The 24914-nt window shown below is 36.5% G+C and overlaps 1 protein-coding gene across 2 annotated transcripts in view; it reads right to left on the reverse strand.

Annotated features, from left to right (window-relative positions):
• Positions 1-24914, reverse strand: part of micu3a (mitochondrial calcium uptake family, member 3a) — a 153909-nt gene that overhangs the window by 77336 nt on the left and 51659 nt on the right. For both annotated transcript variants that reach the window (XM_073064596.1, XM_073064595.1), the window contains exons 3-6: positions 18147-18178; positions 14765-14843; positions 1500-1547; positions 472-554 (exon numbers count right to left, since the gene is read on the reverse strand). In XM_073064596.1, the coding sequence (XP_072920697.1) occupies positions 472-554; positions 1500-1547; positions 14765-14843; positions 18147-18178 (242 nt within the window). The remainder of the gene's footprint in view (positions 1-471; positions 555-1499; positions 1548-14764; positions 14844-18146; positions 18179-24914) is intronic.

Here is a 24914-nt window from a genome sequence, read left to right on the forward strand (position 1 = left end):
CACAGCTTGTCTTCTTTTGCATATTGGTTATTTGTCAGTCCTTGTGTTTAGTTTTTCATTGACTCCTTTGTATTTCTCTGTTCTATTGTGAATGTATGCAAGAAAGTGGATCTTAAGGTAATACACGGTGACGTACACATACTTTGATAATAAGTTTTACTTTGAACTGTGATCTAAGCTTAGTGATAAATTATACTTCAATTGAGTGCCACAATTTTGAGTTGTAAGTGCTCACTCCAATCAAGAAATGTGCACAGCATAAAAAAGATACTGAAGAAAAATATATGTACATGACTATTTCTTCACGTATCAGGATATTTTAAGTTAATTTACCATAACATTTTACATGGTACAGGCCTGTTGCAGAAGGATTCTTACATTATCTTCAAAGCAGATTTTAATAAAATCAGATTAAATTAATTTTCTTTTAAGTCACAATAAACTAAAATTAAGGCATTTTAAAGTACATACCACCAAGAACTCTTTCTTGTCTACCATTTCATTGCCATCAGTATCAAACATGTTGAAAGCTATTTTAAAACCTGCATGAGGCTCTGCAACATTCATGAAAAAGATAAATTAGTTATAAAATAGTAATAACAAATGAATGCAAAATACTCATTTCTGGTGTTGAAGCATTAACCGAAATATAAAACTTTAATAGATATAGAACTTAAAATACTAAATAAGCATTTAAGATATGTACATTATCTACAAGAGACAATCAATCACATTACAAGGAAACCTCCTTAACAGTATAATAATAAAATGCAAATAGTGTGATAGACTACTAATTTAAAATAAATACACCTTTGCTTATGATTTTAAAATTGATTCAATAAACATACAAGTATACATTTTTATATTTCAGTATAAGTAAATGTAAAAGAACACATAATTTTTCTCAAATTATAAACAAGTTTTTGGAAAAACAACTTTCTACTGCATATTATTTGGTTTACACTAATTTCCTGATTTATTAATGACTTCCCCTGTCATTAAGGTTTTATTAGAAGACACGTTGCATAGTTTCAAGTAGTATTCAATTGCATGAAAAAGAAGCTGCAGAATTTACTAATACCTTTAGTTTGAAAACAAATCCTATGCTGCAATGCAAAGTATATTAATCACTTTTTAGCATATTTTCATTATTGCCAACTGGGAGTACACATATGAGAATATAATTAATAACAACTTGATCAAATAATTACAAAAACTGAATTTAAAAACAGCAGTCTTTTTCATCTGGAACAAAGTCATGTTAATATTTCCCAGAACAAAGGAAAAAAAGGACTGGCCAAAACAGAAGAACAAAAGAAAAAAAATTGAATTTGAAATGGAAGAAAAAAGATGAATGGAGCTAAATTAAGGTTTGAAATAGCTGTGATTCAGACTCAAAGGTTTCAAAACATCTTGAGGAATGCAATTTACTGGTGTGTGAGAGTTCTAAAATATGCTTAGCATTTGAAATGATTAAATATGTCATTTTCTGTACTTACTTGTTAATATGCACAAAAGAAACAAATATTCAGTGTAGGCAATCAGACCTAGAGAAAAACAATGGCATAACTGATTATCATATACAAAAAAAAGCTGTAAATTTTCAGCATTCAGAAACACATTTGAAAACAAAACACAGAATGTATGAACTGCAGTGCATGCCCTAATGGTTTTCTAATATGTCAAAGCCGTCTAGTATTGTAAGTGAAACAACTACAATAAACTTTTAGAACAAAATTTCCTGTTTACATTAAACCTGAACGTTAAAGTGCACATGTTGAGGTAAAGTAGTCTTCTAACTTTACAACCTATTGCTTTTGTTCCCTAAAACATATAAAAGTAGAGAACAAATGGTATAATTGACCTTCTAAGTGGCTACAAATTCAAATAAAATGGAGATACTTATAATGACATTCATCTGCTGATAAGATGCTCCTTGGGTTTTGATAGCAGGGTGTAAAACATCCTTATGTAATCACTCAATTAGTGTGAACAGTCTTCTTGTTTTTATTTGTTTTACTACAAAGAGATTTCCTTCTCACAAAGAGAACAGCATCTAATGGGCAACAAATAACTAAACATGAAGCAAACTGCTAGCCCCTGAAAGTATTTGGTCTTTTGTCTATTATAGTAGATTGTAACCAACTATCACCTAGCTATGGTTGACTGAAATTAGGCTATGGGAGAAGGATTTTGGAACAGTCACCACAAAATAGACCACAAAGATAACACAAAGAAGACCTGATAATTTTACATTAGTGCCACCATTACTGTTTAAATACCAGGATTGATGTACAATACCTGTTAAAAAGGCCTGTAAATTTTCAGATTCTGCTTCACTGCTGTATTAGTAAAAGAAAATCACTAGCCAAAAATGCTCCAGCTTCTCAATTCTGTTCCAAAATGGCATGCAGAAATTAATTAATGTGGCAAAACAAATAAACAATAATCCAGTGGAGGAGCCAGCCATACTTGATAGACTGCAGGAAAAATTTTAATAATCACTGAAAATATTTATTTTTTTTAAAAGAAAATTGGTTCCTTCTGCATATTGTTTTTAGTTTTTTGAAAGGATGGTCTCATTGGAGGATGTGCTCACTGAATTACAATAGAGGCTGTAGACCTCCCGAATTCTTACCAAAATGTGTGAATCTCTCTCTTACATCATGGTCTCTAGAAGGAATGTATGCTTCACACAGTGTGGAAATCCAGCAGATCGAAAAAAATATCAAGAAGTGAGCTAATAAACAGTATACTGTCACAAAATCCTATGCAATTAACAGTATGTAAACTATCCTGGAATAATGTTTAAATTAATGATGTAGTAGCCCATCTGGAGGCACAAATTTGAATCACTCCAAGGCATTTAGGGAATTTGAATAAAAATCCAGTATCAGTAATGTTCACAGTTCGAAGTAACTTTGTTATCAAGGTATATATATATATATATATGTCACAATATACTACCCTGAGATTCATTTTATCTTGTGGACAGTCACAGTAAATGCAAAAAACACAATAAAATCTGTAAAAAAAAAATGCACACAAGGTTGACAAACTACCAATGTGCAATAGACAACAAAAAAGAATAATGAGAAGAAGAAACAATAAATAAATATTGAGAACACAAGATGAAGAGTCCTTAAAAGTTGTGGAAACTGTTCAGGGTGAGCCCTTGAGGTTGGGTGCGGGGATAGATATGACCACAGGGGATACTCCAGACAAGAAACACCTGTATTTGTGTGCAGTCCTGATGAAGCAGCCAGTGGAAAGACTGGACACAGGTCACACAATATGACTCACCTTCTTGTTGCCCTCACAGACAGAGCAAGGGATCACATCCATCCATTAACAGTGTTAAGAGTGTTTTTGGGGGATTAACTCGTATAGCTAGTAACTTCAGCAACTGACTTCAGCCACCAGTCTTCAGATTTGAATATGAACTGTAGACTGGAAGACCAAACAATGCTAATTTAAATGAAGGGTCTCGGCCCGAAATGTCGACTGTGCTTCTTCCTATAGATGCTGCCTGGCCTGCTGCGTTCCACCAGCATTTTGTGTGTGTTGCTTGAATTTCCAGCATCTGCAGATTTCTTCCTGTTTGCTGATTTAAATTTGTTATTTGGATGTCATTTGGGTGGCTTAAGTGTGGGTGTGAAGAGGAAGCTGTGAAGGTGGTGTGTAGTTCAAAGGAAGCATCCCAAGTATGGAATTATCCCGAATTGTCCTTTGTACTTCAGCATATAAAATGTCATGCAGTGTTGGGTCAAGAAGACCTTCTTCTGAAAGGGTCTCTATATGATGCCTGCTGGGACTCATTTTGTCCAATAGAGACTACATCATACCTAGCAGTACTTCTCTCAAGTGACTTTGTTCACAGGGCAACAACAGTGTCATTACAGAGAATCTAAGTGATGAATACTAGCCTGCTGCATCACATCTGACCACACCTGATGGAAGTAGTCCCACAGATAAAAGAGAACAGAAATGCAAATGTAGAAGACAGAGGAGAGAGAGCATCATCAAATTAGGGATAAAGTTTTGAAGTATAATGGTAACTATACTTTGAAATGAAGGCTGGTTCTTGGAGGTAGATGAGTAGTTACATAGATCAAAATAAAAAGATATTGGGGAAAATAGATGGGAAGGGATCCAAGTTAAGGCAGAGACATTAAGTTCCACAACCTCAATGGCTTGGCAAACTGAGAAAGAGAGAAGAAATTACACACAATGTTATAAGGCAGCTGTTCCAGCTGAATGGGGAGTGAACCCAATTAAGCTGAACCCTTTCAGTGGTTGGCCAAGCGATTGAAAGGACAGACTGGGAAGGGATGACACCACTCCTTGCAACTATTTGAATAGAGACCATTCCAAACCCATCTGTAGATTGATCTCAAAAAGACTGGTTGTCAAGATCATTCTGATAATCTTGCCATGGCAAGGAATGTGAACTACTGACAGCCACTACTGATAGTTTTAGCTATTCAAGATTGAAGGGGTGAAGAGGATCAAATTTCTAGAACGTTTTATTGGCTTCTCTGCAGTGTCTTGTAGATAGCCAAATAGGGATGTTAAAGAGTGCGGATCTACGCACTTATAGATTAGTAAGTAGGAGAGGGAATTAAGTGAAGGGTATTTTCACTGCCCCACCCTTAATCCAATTGTCCTTAAAGTTTAGCTCTCCTGGAGCAGATTTCTGTCAAGAGGCCAAGAGGAAGGTATGTTAGGAAGTATTCTGGAGTTTTATGAATATAGCAGATAGTAATTCAAACAAGAACCAGGCTTCAGTTCTGTAAATGTAAATAAGTTGAAGCTTGCAATTAGCCTTCAGTTTTTTTTGTAGGTTGCATGCAGTAAATTAAAGTTAAAAGCACAGGCCACTCCACAGACTAAGGGATTGCAGAAGCAAAGCCAAACGTTATAACAATGGGATAGTGTTAACAGGCCAGCATCAAACCGGGCAACATGGCTAAGCTTATTGGTATCATCGTGACTTGAGTGCAAACTGGCAGACCAGATGGATGTTGTCACTTACCATATCAAACATGGTCACATAGTTTTTGTGTACTTTTCATAGTTGTGTAAACAGAGACGTGAATTTTGGGTCTCTGACTCTCTGTCATCAAAAGGTTTTAGAATATTGGTGCTAATTAGTTTTTCCCAAAGGCATTTGGATCTTCAGAGGTGTCTTATCAATTGCCGTGTGCTTAAACTATGTATCTCAAAGTAACTATTTGTCAACACAAAGTATTTAGTAAACTATGTCATTGTAACTAATTGAAATCATATTGAATCACCTAGACATAGTCCTCCCGATTGTTGAGGACATCTTCAAGAGCTGGTTCCTCCAGAGGATTGTAATCATCACTAAGAACCGTTGCTATCCGTATTTATTACCACCATTGGGGAGGAGCCACAGAAACCTTAAGACTCATGTTCATTTATTCAGAAACAACTTCATCCCCTCCACTATCAGATTTCTAAACGGGCTACTAACATGTGAAGACTAACATGTCATTCCTTTTTCCTAATTGCACTATTAATTTTTGTAATTTATAGTAATTTAAGCCTTTGCACTGTAAGTCATATAAGTCAGCAATAATAAATCTGATTCTGATTATTATTGCTGACCTACAGTGCAAATGCTTAAAATTACTCTAAATTACAAAAATAGTTTGATATTCTATGCCAGAATACATGATAACAAGATCTGTAAATCCATTCATTTCAGTGGAGATTTTACAGGTACAAAGAAAACAGCTACATTTCCCCTCATTATATGCTGTTAGAGCAATGCTGAATTTACCTAAAGTTTTTTTTTGATGCAAACTTTCAATGGTCATTTTATGTCTGTTGGAATTCTTCTGAATGTTAGAAATAGCTCAGGATTAAACCAGGAGAGGGTTTGATGTCTGGCAGCATACGGTCATTGGTTTGTAAATTTGACTTATTTTATTCTATCCACCTCATTTATCCTAGTGCCATGCAGGTCTTAAGGGAAAATCAAGAATGTCTTCAGCCTGCAAGTTTGACTTTTATTGCTAAATTCAAAGATGTGGAGGCAAGGGAGATCCAGCAAGGAATGCCTGACATGTAAAATCTAGGGCATTTTCTCTATACAATATTAAAATTACAGTACAATATAGAGGGAGTAGTGTACACGAAGTGACCACCTGGAACCATTCTAATAACAATATTATTACTGTTTGGACTACATGGAATTTTTGAAATGCAGATTTCTAACAATCCATTAACACAATAGCTCGTCATTCCTATTTTGTTACATTATTTATTTTGTAGTTTGTAGTAAATCTTATGTCTTTTCACTGTACTGTGGCCAGAAAACAACAAAGTTCATATCATGTAAGACAGTGATAATAAACTGATTCTGATTCACATAGTGTGCTACAAAGTTGAGTAAAGTATTTAGCTGTATTACTCCATGGGTGGTGGGGTAGAGCTACGATTCTACCAAAGGAGGTGTAAGGCACCACTTTTCTCTACTAGCCTGTAGGTCACTGTTGGGTAAGATGTAGCACCTGCTTAGCCCCCCAATCAGGGTCACATGAAGCCATGGCAGCAGTTGGTGCATATCACAAGTTCTGGTTATGCAACCACTGACTTACCATCTCTAAAGAGCATTGATACTAGCTGGGGTCATCAGTCTTAGAAACATAGAAACCTACAGCACATTACAGGCCCTTTGGCCCACAATGTTGTGCTGACCATGTAACCACTCTAGAAACTGCCTAGAATTTCCCTAATGCATAGCCTCCTATTTTTCTAAGCTCCGTGTACCTAAGAATCTCTTAAAATACTCTGTTGTATCCATCTTGTAAAGACACTGCCTAGAAGAAAGTAATGGCAAACCACTTCTGTAGGAATATTTGCCAAGAACAATCATGGTCATGGATGGGATCATGATCACTTAAATCATATGACATGGTACATGATGATGATGATGATGATGATGTATTACTTACTATGCATGCGCGCGCGTGCGCACACACACACACACAGACAGATATATATATATATAAATTAAATAAGTAGGGCAAAAAAAGAAAAAAGGAAAATTCTGAGGTAGTGTTAATGGGTTCATTGTCCATTCAGAAATTTGACAGCGGAGGGGAGGAAGCTGTACTTGAAACATTCAGTGTGTGTCTTCAAACTCCAATACTTCTTCCTTGATGGTAGAAATGAGAACAAGTCATATCCTGGGTGATGGAAGCCCTTAATCACTGCCTGGTATGGGAACTGTACTTCCCTCAATCGCAGGACACTGCAGAGTGGTGCGGACAGCCCAGCGCATCTGTAGATGTGAACTTCCCAATATTCAGGACATTTAGAAAGACAGGTGTGTAAAAAGGGGCCGAAGGATCATTGGGGACCTGAGTCACCCCAATCACAAACTGTTACAGCTGCTATCATCCGGGAAACAGTACTGCAGCATAAAAGCCAGGACCAACAGGCTCCGGGACAGCTTCTTCCACCAGGCCATCAGACTACTTAATTCATGCTGACACAACTGTATTTCTCTGTTATATTGACCGTCCTGTTGTACATACTATTTATTATAAACTACTATAAATTGCACATTGCACATTTAGATGGAGACGTAATATTTTTACTCCTCATGTATATGAAGGAAGTAAGTCATAAAGTCAATTCAATTCAATGATGAATGCTGCCTTTTTCAGACATTACCTTTTGAATATGTTCAGAATGCAGGGGAGGCTAGTGCTCATGATGGAGCTGACTGAGTTTACAATTTTCTGTAGCTTTTTCCAGTCCTGAGCAATGGCCCCTCTGGTGATACAACCAGTTGGAATGTTCTCTACGCTACATCTGTAGAAATTTGGAAGTGTCTTTGGTGGTATACCAAATTTCCTTAAATTCCTAATGAAACATACCCACTAGTGTGCCTTTTTTGTAATTGTATCAAGATGTTGGACCCAGGATAGATCCTCAAGAGACGCTGACACTCAGGAACTTGAAATTGCCCACCCTTTCCACTTCTGATCCCTCAATGAGCACTGGTGTGACTTCCCGTTCCTGAAGTCCACTGTCAATTCCTTGCTGCAAAACTACTCAACCTGCTGATCTATCTCACTCTTGTACATCTCCTTGTTCACATCTGAAGTTCTGTCAACAATATTTGTGTCATTAGTTAATTTATAGATGCTGTTGAGTTGTACCTAGCCACATACTCATGGGTGTATTAATATGAAATGGCTATTTTTTGTAATTAGCTGATGATGCTATGCAATGTGATTAAGTACTCAATAAGAGACAGTAAATGTGACATAGATTTAAAGAGATAAATTATGTGAACTTGGAATCATGATCAATGTTTAATACAAGTCTTAATGCCTCATTGCAACTTACTGAATACTGAAAGGCCTAAATAGAATGGATGTGGAGAGGAACTTTTCCTACAGTGTGAGGGGGTGGGGGTGTCTAGAATAAAGGGATGCCCATTTAGGACGGAGATGAGAGGGAATATCTCTAGCTGGAGGGTGGCAAATCTGTGGAATTCATTGCCACAGACATCTGTGGAGGCCAAGTCATGGAGGTTGATAGGTCCTTGATTAGTCTGGCATCAAAGTTTACATGGAGAAGGCAGGAAAATGAGGTGTAGACAGATAATAAATCAGCCGTGATGGAATGGTAGAGCATACTCGACGGAACAAATGGCCTAATTCTGCTCATATGTCTTATGGTTTTACAATGATAATCTCCTCAAAAGTATCTCCATTGACTCTGTGCCTCCTACTCAGGATTTCTTTCACACCTTCATCACTGTCATCCAAACATGCAGCTGCCTAGACTTAAAGTTCCTGAAATCCCTCCCCAAATTTTTCATTTTACCACTCCCTGAAGCATTCCTCAAACTCTTGTCCTCAACCAAAGTTTCTGGTCACCCTTTCAGAAGTCTTCATTGGCTTGGTGTCAATTTTTGTTTCGTTACATTCCAGTGAAGTGCCTTTTGAGTATCTTAGAAAAGAATGTTATCCTTGTCCATAGTTCTAAAAAATATGTCATTGGAAGTGCTGGTGTCAGGCAACTCATTGTTTATTAATCAATGTACAAAGATCATACTGCAAAGGTATCTTATATTACTTGGATGTTTGAGTGCATTATACAATTGAAACTCAATAGACTGTAAATTGCTCATTGAACACCTGATATTTGTTGAACAGCTGACCTGTGTAGCAAAACTTTGTAAGCAGTAATGAACAATATTTTGTGCTATTTGCCCTTTTGTAAATAATTGTGTGACCTAAATACAAGTTGATTAACCGATAATTATTGTATGAAATATACTTTTTTGCTCAAGATTAAAACACTGTAGAACTATACCATTTGCAATAGTAGTAAAGAATGGGTAACAAAGCTGTGTTAATATCGCCAGATAGAACACAAGATTGATTAAACACATATCAACTTTTTGACCAAATTTACAAAAATAGATGTTGAAGTTAATGAGTTTCTCTATAACTCACAATGGGAAGGAACTTAATCTAAAACCTAACATTATTGCTTATATAGAGATCACTTCTGAATATTTGCACTTAGGTCTTCTTGAAATATGATGTGCATAAACATGAAAGCTGTGAGCTAGCAGGGTGATATCAAATGGCATGTGACACCTTAAAATCGTGCAAAATTCATTCATGCAAGAGCTTGAAATAGATTGGGTAATAGATATTTTCTCAATAAATTTGGTCTTGTATGATTATATATGAACCTGCAGATTCAAATATAAAATTTTTCTCCTCCAGTCATGAGTGTGATAATACTACTCTTTGACTAGATTCCCTCCAAATATAATCAATGTTTATATAAATGAAAATACTTAATGCCTACTGAATTACAAAGTGTTGCTGTGTTTCTTTGTGAATGCCTTCAAATTCTTGTTCAAATAATTGACACTGACAAGACAGGTTAAATAGATGTCGTTAAGTTGAAAAATTCCACAGCAACACCTCACAAAAAGCTTTCTTACATACATTGTAACTCAATGCTATTCTAACAGTTAATACTGATTACTGTGAATAGAATTAAGAACATTAAAAAAGTCTTGCTAGTCAGGGACCTCAAATAGACTTAGGCATTCTCGAGTGCCTTCACAAGGCCATCTACGTAAAAATGATGTTTGTTTGACGGCCAACATAATACCTTTGTGAGTGACTTTGCTTTGGTTTGAAACTCAACACCAGGATTAACAGGTTTCAACCTAGTTCTGGTGCTCAGTTTCAGTTCCAACACAGCAATTCAGTCTGAGTGTGGAAAAATACCTACATCACAGGTATTCACAGTGTTGGAATAACTCTTCAAAGCTCTAATAGCTGCTTTATCCCTCAACAATGAGCAACATTCTGGAAATTTAAGGTTTTAAAAATCACAAACTCCAACTAACAAAGGTATGAAAATCACAGTAATTTTAGCATTTTTCCAATTACTTTGATGGATTATGTTCCTGAAATTATGGACTACAATAGACAACTTTTGTTTGGAAAATTTACTTTTACGAATTTAGATAAAACTTGTACAGTAAATATGAGCATTTCCAAATGTTCCAATACTTCAAAATACTGATGTCATGTCACAAAACTTTTTTTGAGGATCAAGTATTAGCATTATGTTAAAAAAATAGAAAACACCATAAACTACTTTAAAGCAAAACTCAACTGCATAAAAGTGGGAAAATACATCTTATGATTTTTCAAAATTTATTGTTGTAATTCCTGAAGGTTATGCCATTTTTCAGTAGAAGTAATGATTTAAAACTTTTAGAACTTTAAAACTTAAATTTAAAACTTCTACTTTTCATGATTTTTATTAACGACCTGGATGTGGGGGTAGAAGGGTGGGTTGGCAAGTTTACAGATGACACAAAGGTTGGTGGAGTTGTGGATAGTGTAGAGGATTGTCAAAGATTGCAGAGATACATTGATAGGATGCAGAAGTGGGCTGAGAAGTGGCAGATGGAGTTCAACCCAGAGAAGTGTGAGGTAGTACACTTTGGATGGACAAATTCCAAGGCAGAGTACAAAGTAAATGGCAGGATACTTGGTCATGTGGAGGAGCACAGGGATCTGGGGGTACATGTCCGCAGATCCCTGAAAGTTGCCTCACAGGTAGATAGGGTAGTTAAGAAAGCTTATGGGGTGTTAGCTTTCATAAGTCAAGGGATGGAGTTTAAGAGTCGCAAAGTAATGATGCAGCTCTATAAAACCCTGGTTAGGCCACACTTGGAGGACGTCCAGTTCTGGTATCCTCACTATAGGAAGGATGTGGAAGCATTGGAAAGGGTACAGAGGAGATTTACCAGGATGCTGCCTGGTTTAAAGAGTATGCATTATGATCAGAGATTAAGGGAGCTAGGGCTTTACTCTTTGGAGAGAAGGAGGATGAGAGGAGACATGATAGAGGTATACAAGATATTAAGAGGAATAGATAGAGTGGACAGCCAGTGCCTCTTCTCCAGGGCACCACTGCTCAATACAAGAGGACATGGCTTTAAGGTAAGGGGAGGGAAGTTCAAGGGGGATATTAGAGGAAGGTTTTTTACTCAGAGAGTGGTTGGTGCGTGGAATGCACTGCCTGAGTCAGTGGTGGAGGCAGATACACTAGTGAAATTTAAGAGACTACTAGACAGGTATATGGGGGGGGGGTTATATGGGAGGCAGGGTTTAAGGGTCGGCACAACATTGTGGGCCAAAGGGCCTGTACTGTGCTGTACTATTCTATGTTCTATTAGATATTTGTCTCCAGCTATGACAGGGTTTTTGATAAAGATTGAAGATGTTTTATATTCAATAAATTTTCCTCCATATAAAAGTAATATTTTTCAAACACTTTTACCCTTCGCAGATTTTAAACAATTTCTACAATGTCTAATCTAGATTTGTTGTAAATTTCAAGATATAGACAATGATATCACCTGTACATTTGATGCATGTGTTAACCAAGAGAAGTACTGTGGAAGATGCAGTAGCCTCCCAAAGGACCTAATACCCCATGCTGGTCCTGGAATCAAGAAACAAACTAGCGACCCAGGGACCAATCATAACTTATTAAATATACTAACAAAGTATAAAAACAAGAAAGTCTGCAGATGCTGGTAATCCAAAGCAACACACACAAAATGCTGGAGGAACTTAGCAAGTCAGGCAGCATCTAAGCTAAAGATATAGAAGCACAATTAGTCCATTTAGCCCATCAAATCTGCTCTGCCTTTTTATCATGGCTGATACAATTTTCTTCTCAGCCCCAACCTCCTGCCTTTTCCCAATATCCCTTCATACCCTGACCAATCAATAATCTATCAACCTCTGCCTTAAATATACACAAAGACTTGGCCACAGCTGCCTGTAGCATAGAATTCCACTCTCTGGCTAAAGAAATTCCCCCTCATCTCCGTTCTAAAATGACACCCCTCTATTACGAGGCTGTGTCCTCTGGTCCTAGACTCTACCACCGTAGGAAACATCCTCTCCACATTCACTCTATCAAGACCTTTCACCATTTGATAGAGTTCAATGAGGTCACCCTTCATTCTTCTGAATTCCAGTGAAAACAGGCCCAGAGCCATCAAACGCTTTTCGTATGACAAGCCATTAAATCCTGGAATAATTCTCGTGAATCTGAATGTTGCATTCAGTTCTGGTTACAACATAAGAGAAAATATGTGGAAACTTTGTGGAGGATGTCAGCATGCAGAGGTGCTTTGTCAGGACGTTTCGAGATTAGAAGGTATAAGATTATGAAATGTATAAATAGACAGACAGTATCTTTTACTCAGCATCAAAATGTCTAATATGAGAGGGTATATATTTAAGGTGAGAGGGCTTGAATTCAAAGGAGATGTACATGGCACGTTGTATTTTTTTTTACGGAGAGTGGTGGCTGCCTGGAATGAAGCAAATATACAGGTGTTTAAGAAACTTTTAGAGAGTCATATGAAAATGCATAGAATGGAGGAATATGAACTTGTATGAGCAGGAAGGACTAGTTTAGTTCAGCTTTTAATTACTAGTTTAATTAGCTTGACACAACATTGAGGGCTTAAGTGCTTGTTATGGTTCTGCTCTATGTTCAATACTAACCTATTAGTTACAGCACAGGATTATTTTAATATTAGACAATAGAAACAACATGCAAGAGGTGAAGTTAATTAGTTTCATCAACAACAGAACAGATTCAGATTCTGGATACCTGCAACATCCAGCAGAGAATGGTGATGTCCATGGAGAGAAGGCCCCATGGAGATATTTATTCTTAATGATGCAGGAACCACACTGAGAACAAAAAGCAAGGGTGACTGATGAGTTTGTAAACATCAGTGACAAGTGCTGAATGGAATGATCTAGCTCTGTCTCCTGAGATTCCCCTCACAGAAGCCAGGTTTTAACTAAATTGAATTGTTTCAACACTTCACAAGTTATCAATGCATTGGGTACAAAGGATATGGAGCTTTACAACATTGCAGCTGTGGTGTTGAAGACTTATGCTCCAGGTCCAGCACAAACCTCATCTCCAGTCAAGATTCTCCAATACAATGACAATATTGACCTCTTCTCAGCAAAATGGAAAAGTTGTCTAAAATATACCTTGCCCACAGGAAAAGCATGACAAATACAATTCAGTCAATTACTGTCCCATTAGCGAGCTTTCAGTTATCAAAAAGTGACTGAAAAAAGTTAATGAAAGTGTTATGAAATGGCATTTACTCACCAAAAGCCTAGTTACTGATGCTGTTTGGAATCACTAGGGGCATTAAGCTCCAAACCTTATTATGACCTTATTCCAAAGCAACTATTCTACCTTTCATATCTTCTGACACTTCATGGGTTCTCCACATCCTGAACAAACTCTACATGTAGTATATCTTGTCCATTTTCCTTTCACTTCATCATTTCCAGAGTCTTCTTAATTGGATCCACAATTCTGGATACACCCTTCTTGACCCACTGTCTTTCTTCCTTTCTCTTCTCCTTTAAAAACTTCCTCTAAATATTCAGTTTTATCTTTTAGATTTTTCCTGGGCTTGGTATTCAATTCCCAAGTTGCGTCTGCACACAGCCTTGGAATAATTTTACATAAGTATAAACAAAAGTGTGTTTTGTTGGACAACATGGTATCAAGTTTTGAAGTACAGCAAAACTAATTGTGTGAGTAACTTTAAAACTTTTACAGCTTAAGATTCTGCTTGATGGAATGCAATCTTGAAATGTGATAGAGATTTTCTCCCAACTATTAAAATGAAAAAAAAAGGTAAGAAAAAAAACTTCCAGCTACAATGAAGTTCTCTAGTATAAGCAAGTACAACTTCTCCCATAATGCAAGTATTCCATTTAAAAATCCTTTGCTTCAGGCTCCTGTTGATGCATCCACTGTTGTTGTTATAAAAGGAGCTTAGTTTAAATGTATGCATTTTCAATGGAATTATAAAAAGGCTGGTGGCACCCAAAGAGCAAAGCCAATTAAACATTGCTGAGCATACACATAAATAAAGCCATAGAATTCCAGAAATAATCATCTGGTAAGGTGAGAAGAGTGAACAGTTAGCATTTAAGATCAATGATGTTTCTTCAGAGGAATTAATTCCAGTATTTTATATTTTAATTTCAGTTTTCCAGCATTTGTAATTTTTCTTTGTTTTTGACCATAAATATCCCTACTTTATGACCTCAATTATCATGAATTCACAAAGAATAACAAAGTGGTAACAAGTTATCAGGAGAATTTTACTCACCCCTATCACTCAGAGTTCGAAAGAGTCTTGAAGAGCCTTTCCATACTGGAGGAGTTTCTGCAAGCATATTTTCTAAATCCTGTAAGTTACATGTGATTCCTCATGAAGAAATTATTCAAACATTTCTCTTTTCATAGTTATTTACTTGCAAGTTCAAATAGTTTCTTGAATATTTTACTGAAGGTGTTGAATTATAATCTGCTGATCCAACATTGATCAATAAAGTTTTGTGAATGTTGGAGGTATGCTATTAGGTTCAGGACTTGAAAAGTTAACTTTTTTTCCATAGAAGTGGCCTGACCTGCTGAGCATTTCTATTTTTATTACAGATTTAAGGAGTGTCTTAAAGGTAGCGAAGGAGAATGATAAATGGAATTGAAGGAGGAGTTTAGGTGGCAAGGGCATCAAAAGTGGGCAGTGGAAGAGCGTACTGGAAATGCCGAATTTAAAGTTCTATTATTGGGCAATTAATATTCAATATTTAACGTTCTGGACACAAGAACTGGATGAAATTCAATGTCCGCGATGAGTGAACCTCGAGCACGAGTCTGTACAGGGGTTCTCATTGGCTTCTATATTAGGGGCCTCCCTTCCCTTTGCACTTACTAAACTGAATAAACAAATGACTAATCCAATAACTAAACATACAATACAAACATGTTTCAATTTCGTAAATTTTTTGGATTGAATAAATTTATCCTATCAAGTCCTATTATATCTAACTTTTTCTTCCAAACAACCAGAATTGATCAAGCTTTTCTTTTATGGAAAATGAAGGGAATAACATGTTTTTGTGACTTATTCATGGATAACTGTCTCATGTCTTTTGAGCAGTTGTCTGATAAATATAATTTGCCTAGATCACATTTTTTCAGATACTTAAGATTAGAAACTTCTTGAATATTATTTTACCTACTTTTCCGATATCACATCAAACTGAAATTACAGAAATTTTTTTAGGTTTAAACCCTATCAGAAGAGTTTAATAGCAATTATTTATGATCTGATTATGAAAATACATTTAGGTACATCTGATAAAATTAAGAATGAATGGGAAAGAAAACTTCAGGTATCTTTACCTATAGAGAAATGGGAGAAAATTCTTCAATTAGGTAACACTTCTTCAATGTGTGCTAGACATGCTTTGATACAATTTAAAGTGGTTCATAGGGCCCATATGTCCAAGGATGTTAGCTCATTTTTATTGTCATATAAATCCTGTCTGTGACAAATGTAAGTCTGAGGTAGCTTCCTTGTAAAGGGGATTAGAGAGTTTTCTTTTTACACAGTTGATATTTGAAACTTGTTGCCAGTCGAGATGGTGGAATCAAATGCCATCACTACATTTAAAAAACATTTGGACAGGCACTGACATATGTTCTGGTCTTGCCCTCTTTTGGAAAAATATTGTAAAGATATTTTTGATACTTCAGCAGTTTTGCGTAGTGATTTACAAACTCATCCTATTACTGCAATTTTTGGATTACCAGTGATGGACTCTAGTCAATTATCCCCTTCAGCTTGCCGTTTGATTGCATTTGTTACATTAATAGCCAGAAGATCCATTTTATTTAATACATTAATAGAGAAATTACATTACAAAAGTTTATTTTGTAGCTGCATACTAATTATCCAGGCAATTTTTCTGTTGTAGTTTTGAAGGAATCTTGAACACTATTGGATGCAAACAGAGTCACAGATTTGCACAGCACAAAAATGGACTATGGTTCAGCACATCCACGCCAACCTTTATACCCATCAACATTCCATTTGCCACGTTAGCCAATGTTCTTCTATGTCAGTGCCTGTCCAAATGTTTTTTAAGTGTAGTGATGGCATTTGATTCCACCATCCCGTCTGGCAACAAGTTTCAAATATCAACTGTGTAAAAAGAAAACTCTCTAATCCCCTTTACAATATCTTCTCACCTTAAATCTTTGCCCTCTTGTTTCTGATACCCTTATCATGGGAAAAGATTTACCCTATACCTGTTATAATTTTATTTGACTCCATCAGGTTAGCTCTCAGTCTCCTTCACTCCAGAGAAAACAGACCCAGTCTGTTCGATCTTTTCCCATAACTAAGGTTCTTCAATCCAGACAACATTCTGTTCAAATCCTGTCTGCACACTCTCCAACGCAATCACATCCTTTCTGTAATGTGATAGCCAAAACTGACACAACACTTAGTAGTTGAACCAGTGCTTTGTAACTTTACAGTCTATGCCATCGCCTATGAAGATAAGCATGCCTTATGACTTTTTGTACTGTCTTATTTCCCTGCTTTTGCTCCTTTCGGTGAACTGTAGACATGCACCCAAAGGTTCTGCTGTTCACCAACATTCCTGATTATTATGCTATTCACTGCATGGGTCTCACCACTGTTCGATTTCACAAAATGCTTTACCTTACATTTATCAGAATTATATGAAGGGTTTAAGTTATGTTATTTAATATACAAACATATGAATAAATGAATAGGGAGCAGGTATACATCATTCACATTTAAGTAATTTCTATAATTTACAGCAAATCTGATTTTAGCTTCAATTCCACATCACAGCCTTCAGTAATCTTTAATATCCTTGTTTTCCAAGAATCTACCTAACTGTCATAAAAATGTGTAATACTCTTGGTTACACCTCCCTTTTAAGAACAGTTCAGAGGACTCATGACTTTCTGACACAAAAAAAATTACATTACCTACCTTCAGTGTTAAACTTCTCTTAAACAGTGATACCTAGTTCTATATTATCCTGCAAGAGGATCTGTACGCATCATATATATCTGGTGAATGTAGTTTTAAAAAACATTTTATTATGCTCCCTCCCTCTTCTGAGCTATTGATACTTAACATTAATTCTATTATTATAAGCAAAAATACTAAATATTTTCAATTTAACTTCTGGCAATTATTGCTTCTGTGACAACACAATTACGTCCACAATTTACCATTGTTATATTTGCTATAAAGTCAGTTAAATTTATATAGTAAATTGCTGTATCTGAATAGGAATAGAAGAAATTTAGATATACAGTATTTTGTATTTTCCTATCTTTTGTCAAAAGCAATCTGATTTTAGCTTGATGCATTATATAGGCAGATATATTCAATTAGTTGATTTACTTTGTAAAAATTAGAGTCATACAGTTCTTTGCGTCTTTGATCAAAACGTGTAGTTTCACTGTTTTTGTGTCTGGAATCGGCACAAAGCAAAACAGTATCATATATTTGGTGTGCAGTACATAAAGGAATTAGAAAACAAAACTGATCCATATAATCAAGGAACCTGGTCAGTTTTTGTTATGGAGTGAAATATGCACTAATCGCAAGTTTTCCAACCAGAAGTAAAAATACGTCCCATTGTTTCATAAGCACTCACCTGCCTTGAGAGTGATTTTCTAGACTTAAAACCTGCAAAAGAAAAGAGTTATGTCATTTCTTGACCTTTGTTAACTGTAGAGGTAATACCATATCCACATTTTAAAATCCAAAACAAATTCAATGTTTATTAATTTTATTTTTAGTACCTATGCAGAAAAGATCATATGGTAATTTAGTGATTTTTTTTACTATATTGAATTATAAGATAGTTTATTTTCACTAGTTAGTGAGATAGCAATTGGATATATTTAAGAGACTTGTTGAAAGAGTGTAGAAAATCCATTTAAAATAAAGGATTGGACTGTAAAAATAACTAGATTAGTAAAAGAGCTATAGTAATTGATAGACAGATTTCAGACCTATAATTAAAGGAATGGTCACCCTGGTAGATTGAGCAATATCAAGCATGCAGCAGAACAGGAGAATGAAGACGGGCGGAATCTTCTACAATTGTGGGACTAGATGAGTTCAACCCAGGTTCAGGGCTACTATCTTGGGTGTCATCTGTGTGGAATTTACATAAATACCCTGTGACTGTATGGGTTTCCTAAGGTGCATGCAGCTGTAGCTATAGAGCTCTCTTCTAGAAGCATCATTGGGTTAAATTTTTTTTTAAAAAGCTAAAGAAAATAATAAAATTGTTTACGCAAAAGAGCACACCAGAAAGTACTGTTCTTTACTATTTGTAGAAATCAGAATATTAGTTTTTGTTTATGGGCTAAAATTGCGAAGAATATGGGGGAAAAAAAAACAGGCTATTTGCTTTCCCCAAGAGAGCTTTTCCATGCAGGCCTTTGTGAAAAATAAAGCTATCTGAAAAACTTTGAGGCAAGAACTTGATTAGAAAAAAAGAGAAGTTTATGACAGGATTCTCAAAAGTTGAGGTCTCACATCAGAAGATGCTGCCACCAATTTTGAGATTAAAACGGAGATTGCTGGAACTGGGGAAAGGCAGATATGTCACAGATTTGCAGAGCTGGAATAAATTACAGTGACAGAAAGATGAAAATTATAGTCTTGAAAACAAGAAAGAGAATTCCAAAACTGCAGGGTAACTTAACTGAGGAATGATAGTAGGGAAAGTGTTGTTTTTACAAGAATGACGGATAAATCTGCATCTGAGCATTCCATAACAATAGCGCATTGAAACACCTTTTCATTTTATACCATTGACAATTATGACAACAAATTGCAGACATTTTAAAATAAAAATATGTATTATTTTTCACAAATGGATGTTCATTGCTGCCAGTCTAAATGTTTTAAGTAATTTCCATTACCCCCACAGTCAAACCTCCTTACGCGATCCCCATTTACACCTAGGCCAAACATTTCCTATGTAACCAGATACAAAGTTTGTTTGGATAATGAAACATATATACAAACAAAATAAACTAGACAACATAAAATTAATAGAAAATAGTCAGTTGCCATCAATACATCGAGCAAAATACCACTAAATCAATTGGACACGGTTTTACAGCACGTTCTGCAAAGTAAATGAGATTTGTGAATTGGACTGGGTTAGGGATGGGTTAATCAAAAGTGACCTTCAAAATATGAAAAGTTTGTTAGATAGGTGCTCTTAGTCAGGAATACTCTTGCCCAGTGTGATCAGCATATTTCAAATTTTCACATTCATGTGGAAGTTCTAAACTTACTAATGCACAAAAGGCTAACTGCTTCTGCCAATCTAACCAAAATGAGTTTTGCTGATATCGTAAATGTAATGCAGGAACATTTAGAGCCAAAACCATTGTTGATTTCAGAAAGCTTTAGGTTTCGTAAGCAGAATCAAAACAAAGAGGAGTCTACTTCAAAATGTACATGGTTAAATTGAAGAGATTGTCTGAGCAATGTCTGCTCAGTCTTGGGCTTAATGATGCATGAAAGATTGTTTAGTTTGTGGAATCACCTAAGAAATCTTTCAAAAATGGATACTAATGGAAGCATAACGTATATTTAAAAGAACAATTGAAATTGTTGTATCAATGGAAACCACAGAGAGATTCAAAATTGAGTTGCAGTGAGGAATGAAAGTGATCCTGAATAAAATTACAAAATCTAAACAGAAACCAGCCTGGCCAAACAAATTGTGTTACTGTTGTGGGAGGGGCTCATGCACACCAGAACAATTCAGATTTAAAATTGAAACTTGCACAAAATGCAACAAAGTACACATACAAATAGCATGTCAGGCAAACTAAAATAAATGGACTGCACAGGAAAGAGAAAAATAGAAAAAGTTGCTGTTTCAAAAAGCACTAATCTACATTCTGTTGAACAATCTGATAATGATGGAAGTGACACAGGACTGAGTAGCCCTGAGATTTACAATGTGAAAAACGAACAATAAACAAGCAATATGGCTTAAACCAGAAATGAATAGCCAATTAATTAAAATCTAATTGGACACTGGCTTGCCTGTTTCAGTCATTCCACACAAGGAATCTGAATGACATTTCAAAGATACTAAACTGCAACCAGCAGATATCCAACTAAGAACATACATTGGAGAAAAGATCATTCCTGTGAGAATGACATTTCTTACAGTGAAATATAGCAACCAATAAGCCACACTGGACTTGTATGCAGTAAAAAAAAAACAGGAGGGCCAGCATTGTGGGGATGTGCTTGGTGAGATAACTCCAACTTGACTGGAGAACCATCCACCATTTACATGTCAAATCACCTATAATAGAGTAAACCAAAAGTGAATTAAGGAAAATACTGGATGATGCTACCGCAGTGTTCAAGGATGGCACCAGAAAACTCAAACATATCAAGGGCAAAATAGTATTAAATGAAAATGCCACACCAAATTTTAGAAAGCCTGTTCAGTTTCTTACACCATCTCTGATAAAGTAGCCGGTGAGCTGGATCACATGGAGGCTGAAGGTATTCTTTCCTAGGAGCCCATGGCCAACACCAGTGGTCCCAGTAGCCAAGAAGGTTGGGTCTGTCAGGATGTATGGTGATTTTAAGGTCACCATCAACCCACTACTAAAAAGTACTGATATCTTTGCAAATCTTTCTGGACTTAGTTGAAGCTTGCCTATGGGTAGAATTGGAAGAAGAGTCCAGAGTGTTTCTCACCATAAACACTAAAAGTACTTTATCATTATAATACTTATTTTTGGAGTAGCATCTGCATTTTCACTCTGTCAGAAAGCTATAGACTAGGTGCTGCAAGGCTGTCCAGACACACTGTGTTACCTGGATGGCATCATTGTGACTGGTAAGGAACCTCTCCAAAATCTCAAGGCAATGTTAAAAGATTGGAAGATTATGGACTCAAAGCATGATGTAACAAATCTTAATTCTTTAAACCAGCATCACTTACTGTGGTTGCACCACTGACGCACAAAAATTACACAAGTGTGCAGAGAAAATTCAAGCAGTGGTAGATGTCCTGGACCTAGGGCCAAAGGATGTATCAGATTTGCAGTACTTTTTAGGATTTGTCAATTATTATAACAGGTTCCTGCCAAACCTGACTACTGTGCTCCATCCCTTGAACTCATTACTACAAATCGGGAAGAAATAGCAATGGACAAAGTAGTGAGGGGTGGCTTTCCAAAAGGTAAAGGAACTGTTGGCGTCAGACTCAATATGTACTCACACATATTGATCCACATCATCCCAGTGAAGCTTGCCATGCATTGTTAAGGATGCCAATGTGTCCAGAAGAAATAGACAGAGAGATACTTTATTGATCCCAAAGGAAATTACAGTGTCTTAGTAGCATTACGAGTGCACAAATATACAAATATTAGAAGAGAAGTAGGAAGAAATAAAAAAATAAGTTACCTCAAACAGTCTAACAGAGGGGGTCATCGCTTCCCCGGCTATAGATTAACTCATTATAGAGCCTAATGGTTGAGGGTAAGAATGACCTCATATAGTGCTCTTTGGAGCAACGCATAAAGATATCCAGAGCTGTCAGATCCACTTCCTACAACCAACATGGAGGAGGCCAAAGAATTTGATATTGTTTCACATCTGTAAGTCTCACCTGTGAAGCAGAGTGATCCCCATAATCAGGAAAGTGATTATCTCACAAGAGTAAGAAAACCCCCAGAGTGTAGAACATAGAAATCTACAACATATTACAGACCCTTTGGCCCACAATGTTGTGCCAACCATGTAACCTACTCTAGAAACTGCTTAGAATTACCCTACCATATAGCTCTCTATTTTTCTAAGCTCCACGTACCTATCTAAGAGTCTCTTAAAATGCCCTATTGTATCCACCTCCACCACCATCACCGGCAGTGCATTCCACGCACCCACCAATCTTTGTGTGAAAGGCTTACCCCTGACATCCCCTCTGTACCTACTTCCAAGCACCTTAAAACTATGCCCCTAGTGTTAGCCATTTCAACCCTGGGAGAAAGCCTCTGGCTATCCACACGAACAATACCTCTCATCATCTTATACACCTCTATCAGCAATTAAATCTTCAGGCCTGAATGGGCCAAATTAAAATATATTACACTGTGGATATCTAAATAATAGTTGTATTACATAGTATATTGTGTAAAAGATGCATTCTATCTTGAGTTGGATTTTATAGCTAAGCAGGGAGGACAGGTGTTTTTAATATTTAGGTCAAACTTGAGTAATATTTTAAATATGCAGTGCTGTGTAAAAGTCTTAGGTATATATACAGTGCCTATAAAAAGTATTCAACCTGCTTGGAAGTTTTCATGTTTTATTATATTGTTATATGGTTATTGTTTTACAACATTGAATCAGTGGATTTAATTTGGCTTTTTTGACACTAATCAACAGAAAAAGATTCTTTCATGCCAAAGTGAAAACAGATCTCTACAAAGTCATCTAAATTAATTACAAATACAAAACAGAAAATAATTGATTGCATAAGTATTCACCCCCTTTAATATGACACACCAAATCATCACTGGTGTAGCCAATTGGTTTTAGAAGTCACATAATTAGTTAAATGGAAATCTGTTTTTGGAGACTGTGTGCAGTCAAGGTGTTTCAATTGATTGTAGTAAAAATACACCTGTACCTGGAAGGTCCAACTGTTGGTGAGTCAGTATTCTGGCAGTATTTTGTCACCATGAAGACAAAAGAACACTCCAAGGAATTCCACAAAAAGGTTATTGAAAATTACAAGTCAGGAGATGGATACAATTTCCAAGTCACTGAATGTCCCTTGGAGTACAGGCAAGTCAATCATCAACAAATGGAAAGAATATGACACAACTGTAAATTCTATTGAATTGACTTTATTTCTTACATCCTTCACATACATGAGGAGTAAAAACCTTTACGTTATGTCTCCATCTAAATGTGCAATGTGCAATCAGAGTAATTTATAATAAATAGAACAGTCAATGTAATATACTCAAATGAGCATGAGTTCATCAGTCTAATGGGCTGGTGGAAGTAGCTGTCCCGGAGCCTGTTGGTCCTGGCTTTTACGCTGCGGTACTGTTTCCCGGATGGTAGCAGCTGGAATAGATTGTGGTTGGGGTGATTTGGCTCCCCAATGATCCTATGGGCCCTTTTTACACACCTGTCCTTGTAAATGTCCTGAATCATGGGAAGCTTACAACTACAGATGCATTGGGCTGTCCACACCACTCTCTGCAGAGTCCTGCCTAGAGCAGGCCATCTTCAAAAATTGAGTGAGCGTGCAAGAAGGGGAGTAGTGAGGGAGACCACCAAGAGACCCATGACAACTCTGGAGGAGTTACAAGCTTCACTGGCTCAGATGGGACAGATTGTGCATACAACTTTTGCCCGGGTGCTTCACTAACCGCAGCTTTATGGAAGAATGGCAAAGGGAAAGCCACTGTTAAAAACAAACTCATAAAACCTCAGCTAGGGTTTACCAGAAGGCATATGGTAGACTCTGAAGTCAGCTGGAGGAAGGTTCTATAATCTGATGAAACCAAAATTGAGCTTTTTGGCTACCAGACTAAGTGCTCTGTTTGACATAAGCCAAACACCTCACATTATCAAAAAACACACCACCCCTACTGTGAATATGCTGGCTGCATCATGCTGTGGGAGTGCTTTACCACCGCAGGGAGGCTTGTAAGGGTAGAGGGTAAAGTGAATGCAGCAAAATACAGAGAAATCCTAGAGGAAAACCTGTTGCAGTCTGCAAGAGAACTGCAACCTGGGAGAAGATTTGTTTTCCAGCAAGACAATGACCCAAAGCATAAAGTCGAAACTACACAAGAATGGCTTAAAAACAACAAAGTTAATGTCCTGGAGTGGCCAAGTTAGAATCCAGACCTCAGTCCAATTGAGAATTTGTGGCTTGACTTGAAAAGGGCAATTCACTCATTGTCCCCATGCAATCTGACAGAGCTTGAACAGTTTGTAAGGAAGAATGGGGATAAATTGCAATGTCCAGAATTGCGAAGCTGATAGAGGCCTATTCACACAGGCTCAAGGCTGTAATTGCTGCCAAATGTGCATCTAATAAACACTGACTTGAAGGAGGTAAATACTAATGCAATCAGTTATTTTGTGTTCTATATTTGTAATTAATTTAGACCACCTTGCAGAGAGCTGTTTTCACTTTGACACAAGAGTCTTTTTTCTGTTGATGAGTGTCAAAAAAATCAAATTAAATCTACTGTGATTCAATGTTGTAAAACAATAAAACATGTGAACTGTCAACGGGAGTGAATACATTTTATAGGCAATTGTATATATGTATGTGTACATATAGAGTTGAAGCCAGAAGTTTACATACACCTTAGCCAAATACATATAAACT

This window comes from Hemitrygon akajei, chromosome 13 (assembly GCF_048418815.1).
Source record: "Hemitrygon akajei chromosome 13, sHemAka1.3, whole genome shotgun sequence".
NCBI lineage: Eukaryota > Metazoa > Chordata > Chondrichthyes > Myliobatiformes > Dasyatidae > Hemitrygon > Hemitrygon akajei.